The sequence below is a fragment of the Pseudopodoces humilis genome, chromosome 22, assembly GCF_049639895.1.
Source record: "Pseudopodoces humilis isolate 2021_Gansu_Grassland_sample_001 chromosome 22, ASM4963989v1, whole genome shotgun sequence".
Lineage (NCBI taxonomy): Eukaryota > Metazoa > Chordata > Aves > Passeriformes > Paridae > Pseudopodoces > Pseudopodoces humilis.
Window position 1 is genome coordinate 324,573 of NC_142221.1, and position 18,884 is coordinate 343,456.

Here is an 18,884-nt window from a genome sequence, read left to right on the forward strand (position 1 = left end):
TGATTCCTGTCTGGGAATAAAGCGATCCTCAAGCCCCACAGGGTCTCTGGTGCCTCAGCCCTGCACTGAGCTTGGTATGGGCATGGTCTCTGACCAGCAGAGATAACAGCAGGCACAACAGGACTGGTGGCTGCTGTTTCTCATCTATTATTAGAACAGAGAGAAGCAGGGTTTGTTTCTCCAGCTTGGGCTCCATAGCCTGTGCTGTTCTCCTGGTGCTTGAACACGTGTTCAGTACAGAATTCTGGCCTACTCTTCCACCAACCTGGGTGTCAGACTTACATGCCTCTTTGGCCCAGCAGCAATGCTGAGGGATGCTTTGCCCTGGGTGCAATGCAGGTTCAAATACCTGTGCTGGGGCCTGGTCCCAGAGCTCCTGTCCACAGGGTGGATGCTCTCCCACTGGTCCTTCTCTACTCCTCCTGAGGGCAGGAGCACCAAGATCAACAGGCTGGGACTGGACAGAGCCAATATGGCAAGTGGTTGGTGCCTAGATGTTTAGCAGACCTACTGCTGGATCATGAATGATTTATCCTCCTCCTTCTCCTCCTCCATCAGTATTTTACTTTCCTTGTTCCAGACCTTTCCTCCTTCCAGAAAATCTCTGTCTGTATCAGGAAAGACAATGGGACATGCCATCATTGTTGGACTCTTGTCTGAAAACTCTTGTTCTTCTGGCTCACCTCCATTCAGCCAGCTCTACATGGGCCACTGTCAGGGCTGGCAACACACACAGCCCAGCCCCATCACCACTGGTCTGGGTGTTCCTGCCACCACCCATGGGGCAGAGCAGTAACTCACTTCCCAGTGGGAAATTAAAATCCCACCCTGCTCATCAGAATTACCTAATGCAAAAAGCATCAAGATTTTTCCATGATAAACCCTAAAAATGTAATCCTGTGAGATGTGACAACATTATACCAAGGAAAAAGGGCAGCAGAGAAGACCCCAGCCGAGAGGCTGTTAGGGGCATTTTTCTATCATCCTCAGAGACCTCATGATCTGAAACATCTGCATTGTCTTACACTGGTCATCAAACCCACTGTCCCTCTGAACTCCAAATGTTTCCCTTCTCTGCTGCTTGATGACTCCCTGGGTCACAGGACCTGGCTCACAAATCATTTCAGTCTTCAGAGGGGGCTGAGAGTAAGGCAGGGAGGCTCTGAAATTCAATCCCCAAAGGGGGGGTTTTGTTGGGGTTTTTTTTTGGGTTTTTTTTTTTTTTTTTTTGATCCAAACAAATGTTATTTTTCTTTCAATGAGAATGCTGAAGCATCAAGTGCTGCTGATGCAGGAACACCAGCCCAAACACACTGTGGGTGGATGTTTTTTTCCCTGTTTATTGAGCCTCTTGCTCAGAGAAGGACAGGACACGTCAAGGAAAGCAAGAGGAGCTGTTCTGTGTAGTGTCAGGGCACACAGCGAGGCTTGGTTCCCTTTGGAAGACGCAGAACACGCTTTATTTCCTGCACCTTTCTGCAACAGACGTGTTCAGTGTTAGGGCAGGACACTCCAAACTGGCACCATGGTAAACAGCCCTCAGGTTCAAACCTGGGATACTGACAGGATCCCAGCTGCTTCCTGAGGTCCCCTTCTCTGATATATACACAGCCTCATATCACATTGCTTCTGCTTGCGTTTAACACTTCATGTCTGTTCAACACTCCAGTATTTCAGTACAGCTTTTGCCAATGTTTTGATTCCCTTCACAGTTTTACTGAACCTTCTCCCCAGGCTCACCCTGACATCACACTGCCTGCTCAATTCATCTATCAGTTAATTGACCTGAGAAGTTTACAGACATGCATGGATTATAGCAGCCCTGTGGACTTCCAGGGCACATAATGCTCTGTTCAGCAGAGCACCTCCAGCCTGTGCATGCTGCGGAGGCCACAGCAAACTGACACCAGATTGCACTCCCAAGATCCCAGCAGAGCTGGCTGTTCATAGCAAACATGCTCTGCTGCAGGAAAGCCACAGCCTTGCAGGTTCCTTTGTGTGCTGTTTTTTAAAAGTAAGATCCTGTGTATACTCCCTTTTGCACTTCATGTTGGCAGCTGCTGGTGCTTACAGCGGAAAAACAAACACAGGCAGAGCAGCAGCGAACGGCTCCACACACCCCAGACATGGGAACATTCCCATCCTGGCTCCTGGGGCAGCCTGGTCCTAAGAAGACATGGGAAGAAATTGTGTGTCCCAGGGATGAACATGCCTGGGACAGGCCCCAGCCTGCAGGAACCCCAGGCAGGTCGGTCTGCAAAGGACTTTGACATCTGCTGGAGCAAAGCGCCACAAGAGAGGCAGCATCTGCCCAGGATGGGATGTGAGCACCCACCAGGGAGCACGAGGTCACCAGGAGCTGAGGCGGGGGACAGGGGGAATTCCTGAAGGATGACTTCTTAAAACATTTAATTAGCACTGACTTTTTGCATCTAAAATTACTTTAAAAATGTGCATAGAGATGAAAAATACAGAGAAGCTGGACACACCTTCTCAAACGGGAACTGGTGAGTAGTGCTGACAGAACCAGCTTGTAGCAGATGAGTTGGAGGAAGTTTGATGCAGTTTTTCTGCCAGTGGTGCCAGGCTGGATGAAAAGAAAAAAAATCTGAAAATTTTCCCATTCTGTTGCTTTTGATTGCAGCTTGAAAAAATACTTCATGAAAGGAAAAAAGTAATTAATTGGACTATGCCCCAGAAAGCAGCATTCTTTCAAAATTTCCCAGACCTCTGTTTCAAAAATTACAGCAACCAGTATAAACTTCACAAATCCACTGAGGAGGCAACTCTTCAAATAGCTGTGGTTTCCCACATTTTCCAAGGAAAACAAAAAGATTTATAGTTTCTCATGTTAAATCTGAGGGGCTAAACTTTGAAAGATGTAGTTGCCCACCTGCTGCACATGTATTAGTTCTAGCTGAAAAGAAGTCAATAAAAATGGAGAAAGAAGAATTTGCAGAGCTGGTTAAGGTAATAAGATTTGTTTCAGAGCATCTGATCTTTAGACTAACAGACTTCCAAACAGTTGGACAAGTAAATAAAGCACCACAGGGAACCGCTATTTGCAATAGGTTACCGCAGGGATACGCACAAAGGAATTCCTACAACTAAGAAAGGGCTGGAGCTATGAAACTTATAATACCAGCACTGGGATCGATTGCTGACTTCTACAACATTGATCCTATGCTTCTGAAAAGATAGGGGTTTAGTTCCACTTACTCTTTCGCCTGGGTGCAAAGTTTGAAGAAGCTCAGTAAGACATTTCACTACATGATCTTCCAGACACAGCACAAGAGAAAGTATTCCCTTTAAAAGTCTTCCGCTCTTCAAAGAAATAAAACTAAAATATAAACAAAATATAGCCTGTAAACAAGATAGCCTGTAAATCATCCTACTGTCTCTCAGGGATTCTCCTGCCCTGCAGCCACAGTTTGCCCAGGCAGCAGCTGTGCCTGGTGCAGGGCAGTGCTGGGCAGGACACGCCAGCGCCGGGCCCAGGAGCAGGGCTGCGATGCCGCGGGCAGGAGCACGGCACAGCCAGAGAACAAAGCGTTCCATGTCCCATGTCCATCCAGCACCAAGGGGGTGGAGGTGACACTGTTGTAAGATGCCATCTGATCAGAACTTCTTTTCTGTGCCTGACATGAATAAGGGGATTAGGACGGAGAGTTTCCGTGAGCTCACTCTATCGGACAAAAGGCCCCGAGGTTTAGTGTCACACTGCCTGATAAAAGTACAGGAGGCTGTCAATCACAGGCTCCTAGGTACTTGTGTCAGTGACATAATCTTATTAGAAGATAAACCAGTGAAATCCTTTTCATGATGAAAAGTTACATTTAATTGCTCCTTGGCTTTTCTACTTTTTCTCTTATTCATTTGTCCCTTTAACTTTCTTAATGTTTGCTATTACAAGAATATAAGAGAGCATGGATGCCAGCCATCCCCATCACAGCCATGCTTCAAGAACAACCGAGGGCACTGAGGGATGGTGGTGTCTGGGCAGGAACAGCACCAGTTGGGATCTTTTAAACACAAGGTCAAAAGAGTTACTGAATTAATTAGCACAAGTGCTCATGCACAGGGATAAAGTTAAATGTTTTGTCACTTGATTTAATACCAAAGAAAGTTGACAAAAACACTAAAACATGGTAAAGCTCAATATCTCTACAACAAAGGGACTTTTAACATCCTCTTAAGGGAGCAAATCCACATTAGCCTCAGTAATGCGACAGTTTCAGATTGCTTCTTTTCAGTTTCACAAACAAGCAACCGATGCTGAGAGCATGAATCACCTGAGGATGAATCAGGAGAAACTTCACGGAGCCAGGAGGGGCATCTGCACCCCTGTGTTCCTTCTGCAGCCTCTGGGCCCCCCATGCTGCTTTCTGGGCTCAGCCAGGAGGGTCAGGGTCAGCCTGCATGGCACAGGACAGGGTGGCAGCACCGTGCTCTCCTGCCTGAGGAGGCTTGAGAGGACACACACAAGGGCTGCACAGGACTCACTTCTAGGACAGAGGAGGAGGACAGGACAGGACAGGACAGGACAGGACAGGACAAACCTCGAAGCCTGGTGCAGAGGAGCAGGGGGCTACACTGCCGCTGTTCCTGGGCACAGCAGCTGGGTCACCTGCATGGCTGCGCAGCCACTGCGTGAGCCTGCACGTGTATCTGCCCTGGACAACAGGCAGGAACTAACGGATATAAAGTTCCACCTGAACGTGAGAAGAGCTTCCTTACTGCATGGGTGACCACGCACTAGAGCAGATTGTCCAGGCAGAGTGTAGGGCCTCCTCCACTGAGGATATTCCAGAGCTATCTGGATGCAATCCTGCACCATGTGCTCTGGGATGACCCTGCTTGAGAGAGGAGGTTGGACCAGGTGACCCACCATGGTCCCTTCCTGCCTTACCCATCCTGTGATCCTGTGATCCTGTGAACAGCCAGCCCCTGCCAGTACAGGTTACTGTGCTCAGACTGTCCCAGAAAATGCCCCTGGGAAGTAAGTGACCACTTACCACACAGCCTGGGCACCTGAAGGCACCCAGTTCTTCAACCAGTTGTGTGTGTAACTCTGCCTTGTTGCACTTGAGGAGATTGAGTAAAATTAGCCAATTTCTAAATGTGGGAGCACAGCCCAAGCCAGAAGCTTTGATTCTCAAAATAAAGATTTTTAAAGCATCGTATAATTGTTACAATTAATAAACTACAAACATATTCTCAGCAAATAATTAGTGCCATTTAGTGCTATGGAGTGCCACTAAAATCAGCTTTATACAAAGCACCTGAGTGTCCATGTTATCCAAACAATTTAGCTCCACAAATGTGAAATGTTCAAAGAAAAATGAATTCCATTCATTTTATACATACTGTTCTTTATTTTATCCAAGTGTCTGTTGAACTGAAAACAAACTAGCACTGGGAGCTGAACTGCTTTGAGAAATTAAATGTGTAACTCTCTCCCACAGTTCAGATGATCTTAGAGGAAATAAGTCCTCCAGAGTTCTAGAAAAGCACGTTTTCATTTAAGGACTAACAAAAAAATATCTGACAAATGCCTTAATACTTTGCTTGTTTAGTGAAAGTTCACATGAAAAATTGTAAGAGAAGGATCAGAGTGGCTGATGGAAGAACAAAAACAGCTGAAAATGTGATTTAACATTGTTTAAATCAGTGGTAGTTGGTGATTTAGTGAAGAAACAATTGTTGCCTTACTGTGGTACTGGTCACATGCCACTGACATTCCACAAACACTTTTCCAGTAGAAATCCAACTCCAGCTTTTGGCAGGGCAATTTCAAAACAGTTTAACATATCACAAATTAATTCTCCTACTTACTATTTTCTCCCAAAACAACAGTTTCCATATCACAGATATTTACAAAGTCCTTTGTAACATTTTTGAATATTTAATCACACTTTGTATCTGTCAGTTCTCTGTTTGACTCCAGAGACTCCCATTAGTACACCCGAAAGCCTGACAAAGATATTTGAGTGCAGGTTATTTGCTTGGCACCCTAATTCCTCTGACATTTCTTCTGAAATCGAGAGGAGATGTGGGACAAGTTCAGCCCCACTCAGCCCCTGTCCTGGTCACCCCCATCTCAAGGCTGCAGGGTGGGACGTGGAATCGAACTCCTACAAATGAGCATTTCAAAGGTTCTGAAGCAGTGGTGAGGAAAGAACGATGGGTGAGCTCAGTACAGAAATTTATTTTTACTGATTGAACTTAAGCAAATCCAAGGAACAATTAGGAAGTGCTGTCAACTAAAGCCTGAAATCTAAGCAAGTCGCCATTCACAGCACAGTAGGCCCTTATAAACAGTTAATCCACGCAGCTGCAGTAGTTAAAGCAAACACACTGCCCTTCACTGCGCCATCAATTACACCTTCCCAGAAAAAATTACACAAACTTTGCAGGATTTTGCAGAGAGAAGATGGATTCTTTTGGAGACTTGAGGTCAAGGCTGGACTGTTTAAAGTGTATTATTAACAAATAAACATTTATTGCAAAAAAACCCTATAGGCCTTTTGGGAGGAAAATTGTGTTATTTTTGGCATCAAATGACACAAACCATTTATGACATGAATGGCTATCACCAACAGACTGATGAAATGGCAAATGTCTCCCACTTAACTTCCCTTGGCTTCCTGAATAAACTTTTTCAAACACTTTTTTCCTTCTGAAATGGCAATAAACTCCATGTAATTTTGGTTTTCTCTCTGTTATAGGTATTTCAAGATCTGTAGGTGGAAAGGGTTGAAGGTACTTCCAGATGGAAGTTGAAGACTCCCCAAAGACTGGTAAGGTGATGAAAATCACATTGTTGGGATCCGGGGCTGTGGATTGCCCTTGTTTGTGTGTTTTCCTGCCTGAGTGACAACGTCCAATTAGCTTTCCCATGGTTGGGTGAAAAACCTGAGGTTTAATTGTGGCATCCAATAAATTGAACGTTATAACTCTTGTCATTGAATGTATCCGCTGTGCACTCAGACAAAACCCTGCCAAAGCATGAGCTGAAATTTTTAAAGAAAAAAGCCACAAACGGGACAGGCTTCAATTACTCAAGACAACCAGTGTTCAAGGCACATGAACGAAGCCAAGGCGGTGCACTTGCCTTGGGCCTGTTTTCCAGCCTTTCTGTAGGGCACATCAGCCGAGCAAGCTGCACTGCTGCTGGTGCTCAGTCCCGGCACCCTGGGACAGCCGTGGAGTGCAGTGGGACCAGAGACCACCCTGTGCTGGCTTTGCCACAAAGGATGCTGCAGCTACCAGCACTGCATCACCCGGCCCTCCTGCCCCCTCTTGCTGCCCTCTGTGGGGAACAGCAGCAGGATGGGAAGGACGCTGCACTGGGCAAGACTGCACTCCCTGTAATTGCTCTGGAATCCCTGGGGATTCTCCCACATAAAATGAATGCAGGCGCCATTATGGCTAATTTATTCTACGCTCACAAAACCATGCTGGGAACTAGCCCCAGCACGGGCTGCGAGGTGAGGTGAGATGGAAGGAGCTGGTGGGAGCCTCACATCCCAGAGAGTGCTGGCTCCCTGCAGCTCAGGACACCCCCCCCAAGTTCAGCGACCCCACAAAGGTCATGCGTGCCTCTGCAGCCCCAGTGCAAGACATGAAGGAAAGCTGCTGCTGAAATACAAACTCTGCCTCCTCCCTGGAACTTTGTTCCACAGCAGCTCCGGCCAGGAGCAGCCAGGGCGCAGCGGGAATCCCTGGTAGTAGGATCCGCCTGTTCCTCCATTACCAAAGGAGCTGTCAATGCTATTAACACTTTCTGCTCCCAGCAGCTGAATCACTTATTTGTTGCTGCTCCAAGAAGAGAGCCTGGCAGGTTCAAACGAATAATGCCATGCAGAGATAGCATTGCTGCAAGATTATTACACTGCCATTTCTTCCATCAAATTGTTTTCCTCCATTTGTATTTTTGCACTATTTGCACACTTAACAATAACCAGCCTCACCGCTGGTGCTAACGCTCATGTAGGGTCCCACCACACTTTCTGTATCAACTCCAGTGTGAGTGGAACCTCACCCCATGGGGTTAAACTCCATAGGGAGAAGTTTTCTTATTGCCAGATACGCCAAGATCCGACTGTGAAAACAACTCATGATGTTAAACTGCAACTTCTGCTTAAGGGGGGTGAAAAGCTTAGGCCTATGAAAAGCCATATCCCCAAAAGCTGCAGTGAGCAGCTCCACTGAGCCTTCACTAGACACTTGCTGTCAGGTAAACTGACCTTGCATGACACTGCAAGCTGCTGCACGCCAGGGCAATTGGCTTCACTGGCACTGCTGGGAGCTGGGATTTGCTGGCTCAAGTGCCTGCCCGGGGCCTGTGGAGGGTCAGCGCCAGCCCCTCTGCACAGGGAATGTCCCTGGCTGCTGGGGGCTGCTGGAGAATGCCCTGCCAGCCCCACAAGCACCCTTCCCCGTCGTGCACACTGCATCGAGGGGAGCTCCGCAGGGATGGCAGGGGCTGACTCAGGCTTGCATGTACAAACATTCATGGAACAGATATTTAGTCTGCAAACCATGATTATTAACAGTGGGGTGGAGGAGGGGGGAGGGTCAGGTCTTCCTCTTCTGGAAAGCCAGAAATGCTGGAAGACCAGCAGACCAGATTACCTGTACAGGTAATCTGCATGAGCCCACCCCACCCAGGCAGGGAGCAGCAGCTTCCTCCCCATGCCAGGCGCCATCCATCCACCACAGCACATGACTTTGGACCCTTGGGAGCTTCCAGCCACAGCACTGCAGCTCCAATATCCTGAACACATCATTCTGCCAGGATCTCACAGGTTGGATACAGCTGCTCTGGGGGTCGGTGTTGGAGGAGAGCTTGGCCTTTCTCACTAATGAGCTTTGGTGGGTATTGTGCCACAGCCCCAGTCCCAGGGTCCAGTTCCACAGAGCTGCCAAACCTTGGCTCCAGCTGCTCAAGCAGAGCCCAGCACCCTGCCCAGCTCCTCTGCTGGGGACTGGAGAGCTGTCCCCATCAAACTGACCCCATCCACAGGATGCAGCACACGTGCTCCCTTGCTAACACACAAGGAATGCACCAGTGCCAGCCTCCAAAGAGCAGTGGTGCTTCTCTCTATCAAAGCAATCCCTGGATGTAACCAAAAATGTTTTAAAATGATATTCATGGTTTCTTCTGCAAATTCAAGCTTGCTTGCTTCCTATCATAATACTAGCATGATGAAAGTAACAACTGCAAAAAAAAAGTAGACAATTATTCTTTCTTTGGTTTTGTTTTGTTTTTGTCATCAGTGAATGGTGATTCAGGTTACACCAAGGAACAAGCATGTGAAAGTAAACTTCCTGACAGCTACCAGAGGATTTGGTCCTCAGCATGTGCACATAAATCCCATCAGCTCTTACTGGGAGAGTGCACGTGCACTCTTGTACATTACAAATAAAACACTGATTACAGTAAAATCAAGAGCCAAATTCCCTCCTTGGAGGAGTGAGAATGGCTCTCACTGAAGCCAGTAGGAATTTCATGTTCACAAGTTCATGTCAGTGTTTGCAGAGGAAAATTTTGTGCATATTAAAGAAAATATTATGTACCGGAAGCAAAGAGATGACCTCCATGACAAACATTCTATTTGCCTGTTACAGGAGAATCAGACAAACACTTATCAAGTCCCGACGAAATGTGCTATACCTTATTTATGCTGATATCAAGGGCATTTAATCAATTTGTGCTGCAGCAGTTCTCCTGTATCTGTGAGGAAGATCACTGTAAAATTTCAAACGCAAGAAAATAATGAACTGAAATTAGTCATATTAACAATCCCTTTACTGTAATACAATCTCAGAAAAGTCTAGTTGTTCTCTGCCCACAGGCAAATAGTTTTTGAAAGGCAAAGCCCCCATTCTGTGAGAGCGAGGTGATGAGCCATGCACAGGTGGGCTGGGCTGCTGGTGCAACCAGACCCTGAGTGCCACTAGGCAGTGCTGACCTCAACACTGCACCCTCCTGAGACAGCAGACACTTCCCTTTAAGGGTTTTGCTTCCAAATGATCTGCATTAGAATGGCACGGCATAGCACGTGTGGTGTTTCTACTTATGAGGTGCATTCAGCACACGAGGAAGGGCCATGGCAGCACATCTGTTCGGGGTACGTGTTGGTCATATATGAGGAGAAAACAGTTACCGGTAATTTGTTATTTAACAACCATTTTGCAAAATGTCTGTTTTGACAGCAGCCTGTTGAGGCCCAGGGACAGGAGCCCTCATCCTCCCACCCTGCTCCTGGCAGGGCCGCTGGGGCCAGGGGCTGTGTCTGGGCTCAGGGCTGCTGGACACGGCTCTCCCAGCGTGGCCAGAGCAGCTGCAGGTATGCCGAAGAGCAAGGCAAGGGGAAGACAGAAATGCCTTTCAGAAGTATAAGTCTAGCTACAGCAAGTCCAGGAATGTAAAGTAAATGTAAGGTTGATATGTAAAAACAATTTTTTAAAAAGAAGGAAAAAAGTCGAGTATCTGTCTCAATCTTGTATTGAATTTAAAGAGGCTTCTAAAACCAGTGAATAATTTGCCTGAACAATGCGCTGAAGATTCAGATCTATATTAGCATGCATGTTAGAAACACACTGCATTTCAAACAAAAACTCAGGCTCATTTTACCTTATGAGTATTTTAATCTTTTTTCTTTTTTATAATTTATTCTCTCAGACTCGGAAATCTAGCTTGACTTTCAAAATTTATTTTAAGTTAGATGTGAAGCTGTTAATGTATTTTTTTTACTTAGTGACTAATGGAGAAAAGCGATGCCTCCTTCCCAAATGTAACCAGTGCTGTTAAGGCTCCACTGCTGCAAAATGAGGTTATCTCCCTGTTACATTTTATAAAACACCATAACTCAGAAAATATCTCTGCTTTCTAAATAAATTCTAATGCTTTTTTATCAAAAAGATCCGTTTTCATTCATAGCTTTGGCTATACCAAACCACAACTACACAGTCTGCAAGGTGGATATTCAATAAAAACTTCCTGCCCACTTCATTTAGTTATTTCAATTCACCTGGAGAAAGGAAAATTCTGTTCCTAATTGCACCCATTTATCTCAAGACTCCTCTAGTTCCCTTGTTTGGCTGCTGCAGACTCAGCTGTTGGGGCCCACAACACATTGTTACTTATAACTAATCTTGTCCTTTGTTTCAAAACAAATGTGGAAATTTTATGTTCTGCAATGAACAAGAAACTGTCATTTCATTATGAGTCAATCTTTGCCTTGTGAGTAATGTAATCATCCCAAATCATGCCAAAACCCCTTCCTACCACACCAAACCATCCCAGAGCAATACCTGGTTTGTTTACCTTTACTGGAGATTGCTGATTAAGTCACTTCATCATTTTATTTATCTATTTGCTTGTTTCTTACCTCACTTGAGCATTAACATGACTTATTGTGAGGGGAAAAAAAACTGCAGGCAAAGAGAAGAATTTTTCTGTTTTTTGCAAGTCTGTCATTTGCCCTTGTACACCTTCTAGAGAAGACACAGCAACGGCCTTTGTCCATCCTGCTGGGGTTCGAAATCCACAGTCTTTCTCTGACTCTGTATTTTATGCAGCTCGTGGCACGGTCCAAGCTGGCCCAAGCAGTGCAGAATCCTTTTCTAATTTTGCCCTGAAATGTTGTTGTTATATTTACCCTCCCCATTCTCCCCAAGCTGCCACGAGCCCTGCGGAGCGCGGGGGGCTCCGTGCACGGCAGGCAGGCACGGCCTCAGCTCTCAGCCTGGCAGTGACAACAAACACGAAGCGGTCACTGAGCACTGAGCCCTCTGTCTTGCCCCGAAATCGCCGCACGAGCCACACCAGCAGCCACCCGTGGGGGCTCGGGTGCGGCTGTGCCCGCACGGCCCCGGAGAGCTCTCCCCGCAGCCGGGAGGGCCCAGCTGCTCCTCGAGACGGAGCCTCCCCGAGCTCCCCAAGCTCCCCGAGCTCCCCAAGCTCCTCAAGCTCCCCGAGTTCCCCGAGCTCCCCCGGCTCCCCGAGCTCCCCGAGCTCCCCAAGCTCCCCGAGCTCCCCAAGCTCCTCAAGCTCCCCGAGTTCCCCGAGCTCCCCCGGCTCCCCGAGCTCCCCAAGCTCCCCGAGCTCCCCGAGCTGCTCAAGCTCCCCGAGCTCCCCAAGCTCCCCGAGCTCCCCGACCTCCCCGAGCTGCTCAAGCTCCCTGAGTTCCCAAAGCTCCCCGACCTCCCCGAGCTCCTCAAGCTCCCCGAGCTCCCAAACCTCCCCAAGCTCCCCGAGTTCCCCGAGTTCCCAAAGCTCCCCAAGCTCCCCGAGCTCCCAAAGCTCCCAAAGCTCCCCCGGCTCCCCGAGTTCCCAAAGCTCCCCGAGTTCCCAAACCTCCCCAAGCTCCCCGAGTTCCCCGAGCTCCCAAAGCTCCCCGAGCTCCCAAAGCTCCCGCTGGCCTCCACACCGAGGGCACGGGGGGCTCAGATCTCCTCTAATCAATCCCTTTATCTGCTGCGCTCGCCGTTCCAGAAGAAAGAGGTATTAAATAAAATTGAATCAATTCCTGTTACTGCAAGAAACAGAAGATTTAGTATCAATCCAAATTTTGTCTGGAATTGGGGGGGGGGGGGGGGAAACCCAAAGCCACAGCTGCCTTAGGAAAAGCATTCTCCTTTTTCTCCCGAATATTTCTGCCCAGATATCTGAATGCAGCCGCTGGCTAAATCTGCCGCCCCCCCCCTTTCAGGTTCACCAGAGCAGTGAGCACTTTTTTAGAGATACCAGGCTTTACACGCTGCTCCAAAACGGAGGGAAGCGACAGGGGTGCGTATTTACCATTGAAACACACTAATAACATAATTAGTTTAAAAAGAGACATTATAATCCAGCTGTTTTATCACGATATATTATTGATAGTTGGAAAGGGGATGTATGCCTTTGGACTACCTCAAAAATTTAGACCAAAAAATAACAGCCTCAGTTTCTAAACAGAATGCAAAATATTTCTGCTTGTTCTAATAAGTGAAGAAATTTTTGCAATGTATTTCACATCTATGATTATTTTTTTTTCCTCAAGATAGAGGCAAAGCATTATAAATTACCCTGCTGTTAATTTAACCGCATACTGCCTATACCGCACAAAGATTTTCCCTATCTTTTTCTGCCACGGATCAGCGCAAATCGTATTTTTCCATCGCAATTATTTTATCCAACGTTCTAGTGATTGCAGCAGCAAACCAAAATGTCTCCCCAAATCCTCCCAACACGTTCCACGCCAGACCCCCGCCTCGCACGGCTCGGGCCCGGGTGGCCGCGGGCAGCGCGGCCGGGGCGCGGCGGGGCCGGAGCTCGGCGGGCAGCGGGACCCGCGGGGCCAGCGCGGCCACCCCCTGACGTCAGCGGCTGAAACAACAGCCACATTTCCTCCGGGCTCCCGCCCTGGGGACTGCTTCGAGATGCCACAAAATCTGATCGGACACAGCACTGGGGGGGGGCGATGAGACCGACGGTGCAAGGCTGGTGGGATTTTCAGAAAAATGCCAGAGTATTCCGGTGACTTGGAAAAGCATTTTTAGTGGATGACATAACTTCTATCATTGCTCCATGTCCCGGGCATGTGCTTAGGCTGCTCCTGTCTCTAAGTTTCACCTGGTTTCTGTGTTGTTCCCTGGTGACGCGCACACAAGGACCAGCGCCCGTCCAGCACAGGGCGAAGGCAACTGGAGGGATCCCCCGAGCCACACGGTTCTGCCGAGCTCACAGTGTTGCACGACTGCAGCCGTGAGCAGAACGGCTCCTCCGTTAAAAACAAAACAGGAACGCTGGAAACACATCAAATCCTGCCCTTAGCAGATTGCTATTGTCCACTGTGCACGCAGCAGAGTCCGGGAGCTCTGCTCCCTCCTGCACCGGGCTCTTGCCACATTCCACAGCCCGTGCTGTGCGAGAAATAACAGCCACAAAACCGAGACACTCGCTGACGGAAAGCTCTTGTTATATTTTGGACCAAAAAGGCAACTGAACTGAGAAACATCAGCCTCAGTGTTACGCTCGCGTGAAAGCATTCCCAAAATCTGGAGAGGGCAAGGCTTCCCCGCAGCACCGAGGCTCCATGGGGTTTCCTTTCCTTCCTGCGAGGAACGTGTTACTCCGAGCTGCCTGCACAGCAAAACTGAGCCCAGCCACCGACAAGAAAGGACTCAAAGATGAAGAACAGAAATACATAGTGGGTCTTTTTTAATAGCATCCAAAAGTGATGCTAAAACAATACCTGACACGTCTAAAAGAACACAAGCCTGAATATTTCTCTTTCTCACCCTAAGCAAAACTTAGAACGCATTAAGGAAAAATTAGGAAATAGCAGCTGTGGGTGTTTGCTATCTGGTCCCTTGAATACAAACCTTTTTTACAGCCTTTATTTCCAAAACTAAAACAGGAATACAGATCTTTCTATAAATTATATCAATTGCTTACATATGAAATACATATCCTGGAACAGTTATTTTTCATAACATATATTTTTTTTTTTACTATCAGCAAGAACTAGGGCAAATTGTTATATAACACTGAGCAGTGAGAGAAATACAAACCAGAAAAGCACAGTCACAAGAAAAAAAAAAAGTAAATACACAAATGGAAAAGAAATATATCATTTTTAAATACTAACGTTTTGTAGTAGAAAGCACTGTTATCAGTGATACAATAAGTAAATTCACGTAAGCAAAGAACCAAAATACAACTACCACAAGCCTTCTATTTTTGAAAAAAACCAAAACATTAATTCTGAAAATTTTAGTTTGTCAGAAAGAAAACTTCTTTTAAAGAAAAAAACCCCACAGTGTAAGGTTCCAAAAGTGTGCCAATTTGGCAACGTTCTAATTAAAATCAAAGAGATTCTGATTGACTGGGGTTTGTGAAAGCCAGCCTTCCCTGATGCCACTGCTCTGGGATTTTTTTTTTTCTTAAAATCCTTGCCATCAAATGCACCTGACCCTCAAAATCCTAAATTTTAGAAAAATAAGTACTTTGCATTAACTTAAAACATCAGAATGTACTCATGCAAGAATGTGTTGAATTCCTTCTTTAAAAAGAGACCAAAATACACGCCCAGCTTATCCCACTGACATACTGATGATATTTTTGTGATAAATTACATTTATCAGGCACCTCTGAGTACTTCAAACTGGGCTTGGGCTACTAATCCACCTCCCCCAGGACGTGCTATAACATTCCAAGCATAAGGGTAGCTTCACACAGCCAACATTTTTCTTAAAAAAAAGAAAAAGAAATAAGAAAAAGAAAAACTGCTTTCACCCTTCCCCCTAATGTGAAATGCCCTCATCCAAAGATGGGCAGCAATCATTCCTGACCCAGGGAAAGGTGTAAGGTCTGATATCTGACCCATCAGAAGCTTGCTTTCATTAGAAAGATGAGACACCATTTTCCCAAAGATATATACACAGCACTTGATTATAGTCCTGGGAGTTCTGGAGAAATCTGACCTTTAAAATTACATTACTACGTACAGAAAAATCTATTTAGGGCAAATTTCAGGATCTGAGATATTTAAGTAAACTTTATTCTCCTTTTTTTTTTTTTTTTTTTTTTTTAATTATTTTTCCCAGGTATCTGTAAATAGGACTCAGGATAACAAAAAGCATCTGATATTACTGATCCATGTGTTTATCCGTACCGGTTCTGTTCCATCTCACTACCACAAGGCATTCTCATTGAGCACACAGGCATTTCCCATGCTGGTGTTCCAGCACTGGCTGTGTCCCCTCGCTGGAGCTGTCTCTCACAGCTCACTCATGGCTTCACTGCCCACAGTCTGATGGATAAAACTGACCCTCTGTGCTGCACAGCCCAGGGCCACTTGCACGGACACACAGCTATTTTTATCCTCTAGCTACCATAAACGAATATGTCTCCAGCTCTGAAAGGGCACACAATCCGTGTCAGCACAGTTTCACATGTTTGCTCTTTTGGGCTAATAAAATCTCAGAGAAAACAATTTTTGATTTAGCGTGTCTCCCCTCCCCTTCCCGTGAGCCGCTGCCGCTGTCAGTCCTCGGGGGCACACACAGCAGGGCACCATGTCATGTCACACTAGGTGCTGGGATTCAACAAAGGCCAACATGTTGATATCTTTTTATTGCTCGGCAGCCCGCTTACCCCATTTTTCCCCTCTACAATTGGAGGCTTTTGGAAACACGGGAAGTTCTGAAGCAGTAACAATTCTGTTTTCAGTCAGAAAAGTATTTTTGTTTTACAAAGCGATAGTGTCTGATCTTGCTTTTTAGGTCGCTGAGTACAATTCTTTATTTTACAGAAACTAAAGTTTGGGACGTAGAAGGTACATTTATTTGAAATTAATGTAAATATTTACATTGCCAAATAATGTTTTTTTTAGGTAGCCTGAAGACTATTCGATATTCTTTACTAATTAACAAAAAAATATATAAGGTGTTACTACCTACAGAAAAAGAAGTTTCATCAATTTACAACTACGGCTACCACAGGGTGGTTTATTTTGTGTAAAAACGAAAGGCAAAGCCTGTGGACGGGTTTCCTAAACCGGGCACGAGAAAACCCCTAAAGGTGCCGCAGCCCCACAAGGGCGGGACGGCGGCAGCCCACGGGCAAGCCTCGAGTTATTCCCATGCACCGTGCCCGGGCTATGGAGGACTCTCCGGGAGCTAGAGAGAGCTGCAGCATGAAATAACATGTTTTGTTGTAATTCCTAAACAGGGGGACATTTATCTGGGCCATTTATACAAGAGTTATAACCCTCACAATATTTATACTCAGCATGTCATGTTAGCATTTACTACCCGTTTCCATGGAGATGGATTTTCATGCTGTAGCTATGAAATGCACATTGTTGCCACTAAGCCACTTCAGGCCTTTCTGGATGCCTGCTGAATGCCTGACAAAAGTTGATGCAAACCAATAGTTGTTGTTCTTTGTTTGTTGCCAGACTTCTAGCAGAGCCATATTATGTCCTAGTGATTGAAATGCCCATGTTCGCCCCCCTCCCGGCACAAAAAGGATCCTCAATTTAGGTGACAAGCATGAAGTGGGCTTCTGCAGGGGAGGGCGGCCCGGCGCGGGGCCGGGCTCCGTCCCTGCGCGGGGCCGCGGCGCGGCGGGGGCCGCTCCCAACAGCGCCTGACATTTGGGGATAAAGCCGGAATAAGAGAGAGCGCGGGCAACGGCGGGGCCGGGGCCCTGGCCAGCCCCAGAGCCGGGCTTCTCCCGCCGCTGCACCGCTCCCTCGGCCGGGCCCCGCCGCGCCCGACGGCCGCTCCACCGGGCCGGCCCGCAGCCCCGGCGAGCCCCGGCCCCGCCGCCGGGCAGCGGCATCGGCCGTTCTGCGGGCCAGCCGGCGCTGGGGCTGCCCTCGGGCCTCCCGGAGCTGCTCCGGGGCAGCGGGCGGCGGCGGGACGGGACTTGCGGCGGGCAGGAGAGCGCCGCGGGACGGCTCTGAGCGCGGCGCCGCCTGAGCAGCCCGGGCCGGGCCGCCCCATCACCGTCCCGTCCGCCGGTGCCGCACGGTACGGGACCGCGGCGGGCCCGGGCCGGGGGGCAGCGCCCTGCCTGGTCGGACGCCGCGGCTCGGTGTCTTCGGTCCCGTTCGTGCCCGCCGCGCAGCCTACGCCGGGGTCCCCTCTCACCGGGGCCACCATCCGTAGCCGTGAGCCCGGTGCCGGGCTGCCCCGCTCCGCCGGGCACGGGGTGCGGCCCGAGCGGGAGCACGCCCGGCGTCCGCCGCTCGCCCCGGGCCGCGCCGGGGCGCCCCGGCGGGACCCCCGCCGCCCCCCGCGCCCTTACTGTTGGTAGTCCTGCTTGCAGTAGAGCTTGCGGTCCCGGAAGTAGCAGCTGGTGGTGAGCGCCTGCTGGCACGCGGCGCACTGTAGGCACTCCTCATGCCAGGAGGACTCGTTCACCCGCATCAGGAACCGGTCCGAGATGGGCCGCTGGCAGCCCTCGCAGACGGCCTGGTGCTGGCACTCCGACCCTGCAACGGCAGACAGCGGCGTCAGGCGCCGGCCCTGGCCCCACCTGGCCCCGCTCCCAGCCCCGACACGACCCGGCCCCGCTATCCAGTCCCCGTCCCGGGCAGCGCAAGTCCGCCCGGCCCAGCCGGTTGCTAACACCGAGCTCGACGGCTGCCGCCGGTCCCGCGCCCCGCACCGGTCAGGGGCTGAGCGGCCACAGCCCGCATCGCACCGACCGGGCCCCTCGGAGCGCAGCCCCGGGCACCGAGCGGTGCGCGGGGCCGCTTTCGGCGTAGTCGAGAAGTGACCGGCAACTCACCCAGCAGCACTCCCAGTGTGGCCGGCCCCGAGCGCAAGGGGTGGTCTTCCATTTTAATGCCGTCCAGCATCTTGGCGCAGTCCGGTGGGCCCCGCGGGAAGCACCTCTCCAAGGATTCGGGAGCCGTCGCGATGTCCATGAGCGGCGGAGCGGCCCGGCGCTCCGGGCGGCGGGGAGAGGCGCTGCCGGGCGGCGGGGCCAGCTCAGCCCCGCGTCGGGCCGGGCGCGGGGACACTCTGCGGCCGGGAGGAAGGAGTCGCTTTTATTTTTATCTGGAAGACATGAGGAGCGTTTCCTGCCCGGGCTTCCAGAGACGGGGGGCAGAGGCAGGAGCCGGCGCCGCCGCCCATGGGGCCGCCCCGCTACACGGGCGCGCACATGCCGCGCACACGGCGCCGGGCAGCCGCGGTGTCACCTGCTCGCCGGCAGCGCCGGACCCACGCCCTGCTTGGCGCGGAGGGCCCTCCCGGGGCGGGCCGTGCCGGGCGGAGCGCGGGCGCGGCGGGCCGGGCGGGGCACGGGGCCCCCGGCGCTCCCAGCCCCTGAAGCCGTGCGGCGGCCCGAGGAGCCGCGCCGTTTAGAGCAGGGG

At 49.5% G+C, this 18,884-nt stretch overlaps 1 protein-coding gene across 1 annotated transcript in view; it reads right to left on the bottom strand.

The window, feature by feature from the left end:
* Positions 1-18,518, bottom strand: part of LMX1B (LIM homeobox transcription factor 1 beta) — an 83,849-nt gene extending 65,331 nt beyond the window's left edge. Inside the window, exons 1-2 of the mRNA XM_005529146.3 lie at positions 18,296-18,518; positions 17,810-17,996 (exon numbers count right to left, since the gene is read on the bottom strand). Coding sequence (XP_005529203.1) covers positions 17,810-17,996; positions 18,296-18,434 — 326 coding nt within the window. The 5' untranslated portion in view covers positions 18,435-18,518. The remainder of the gene's footprint in view (positions 1-17,809; positions 17,997-18,295) is intronic.
* Between the last annotated feature and the right edge of the window lie 366 nt (positions 18,519-18,884).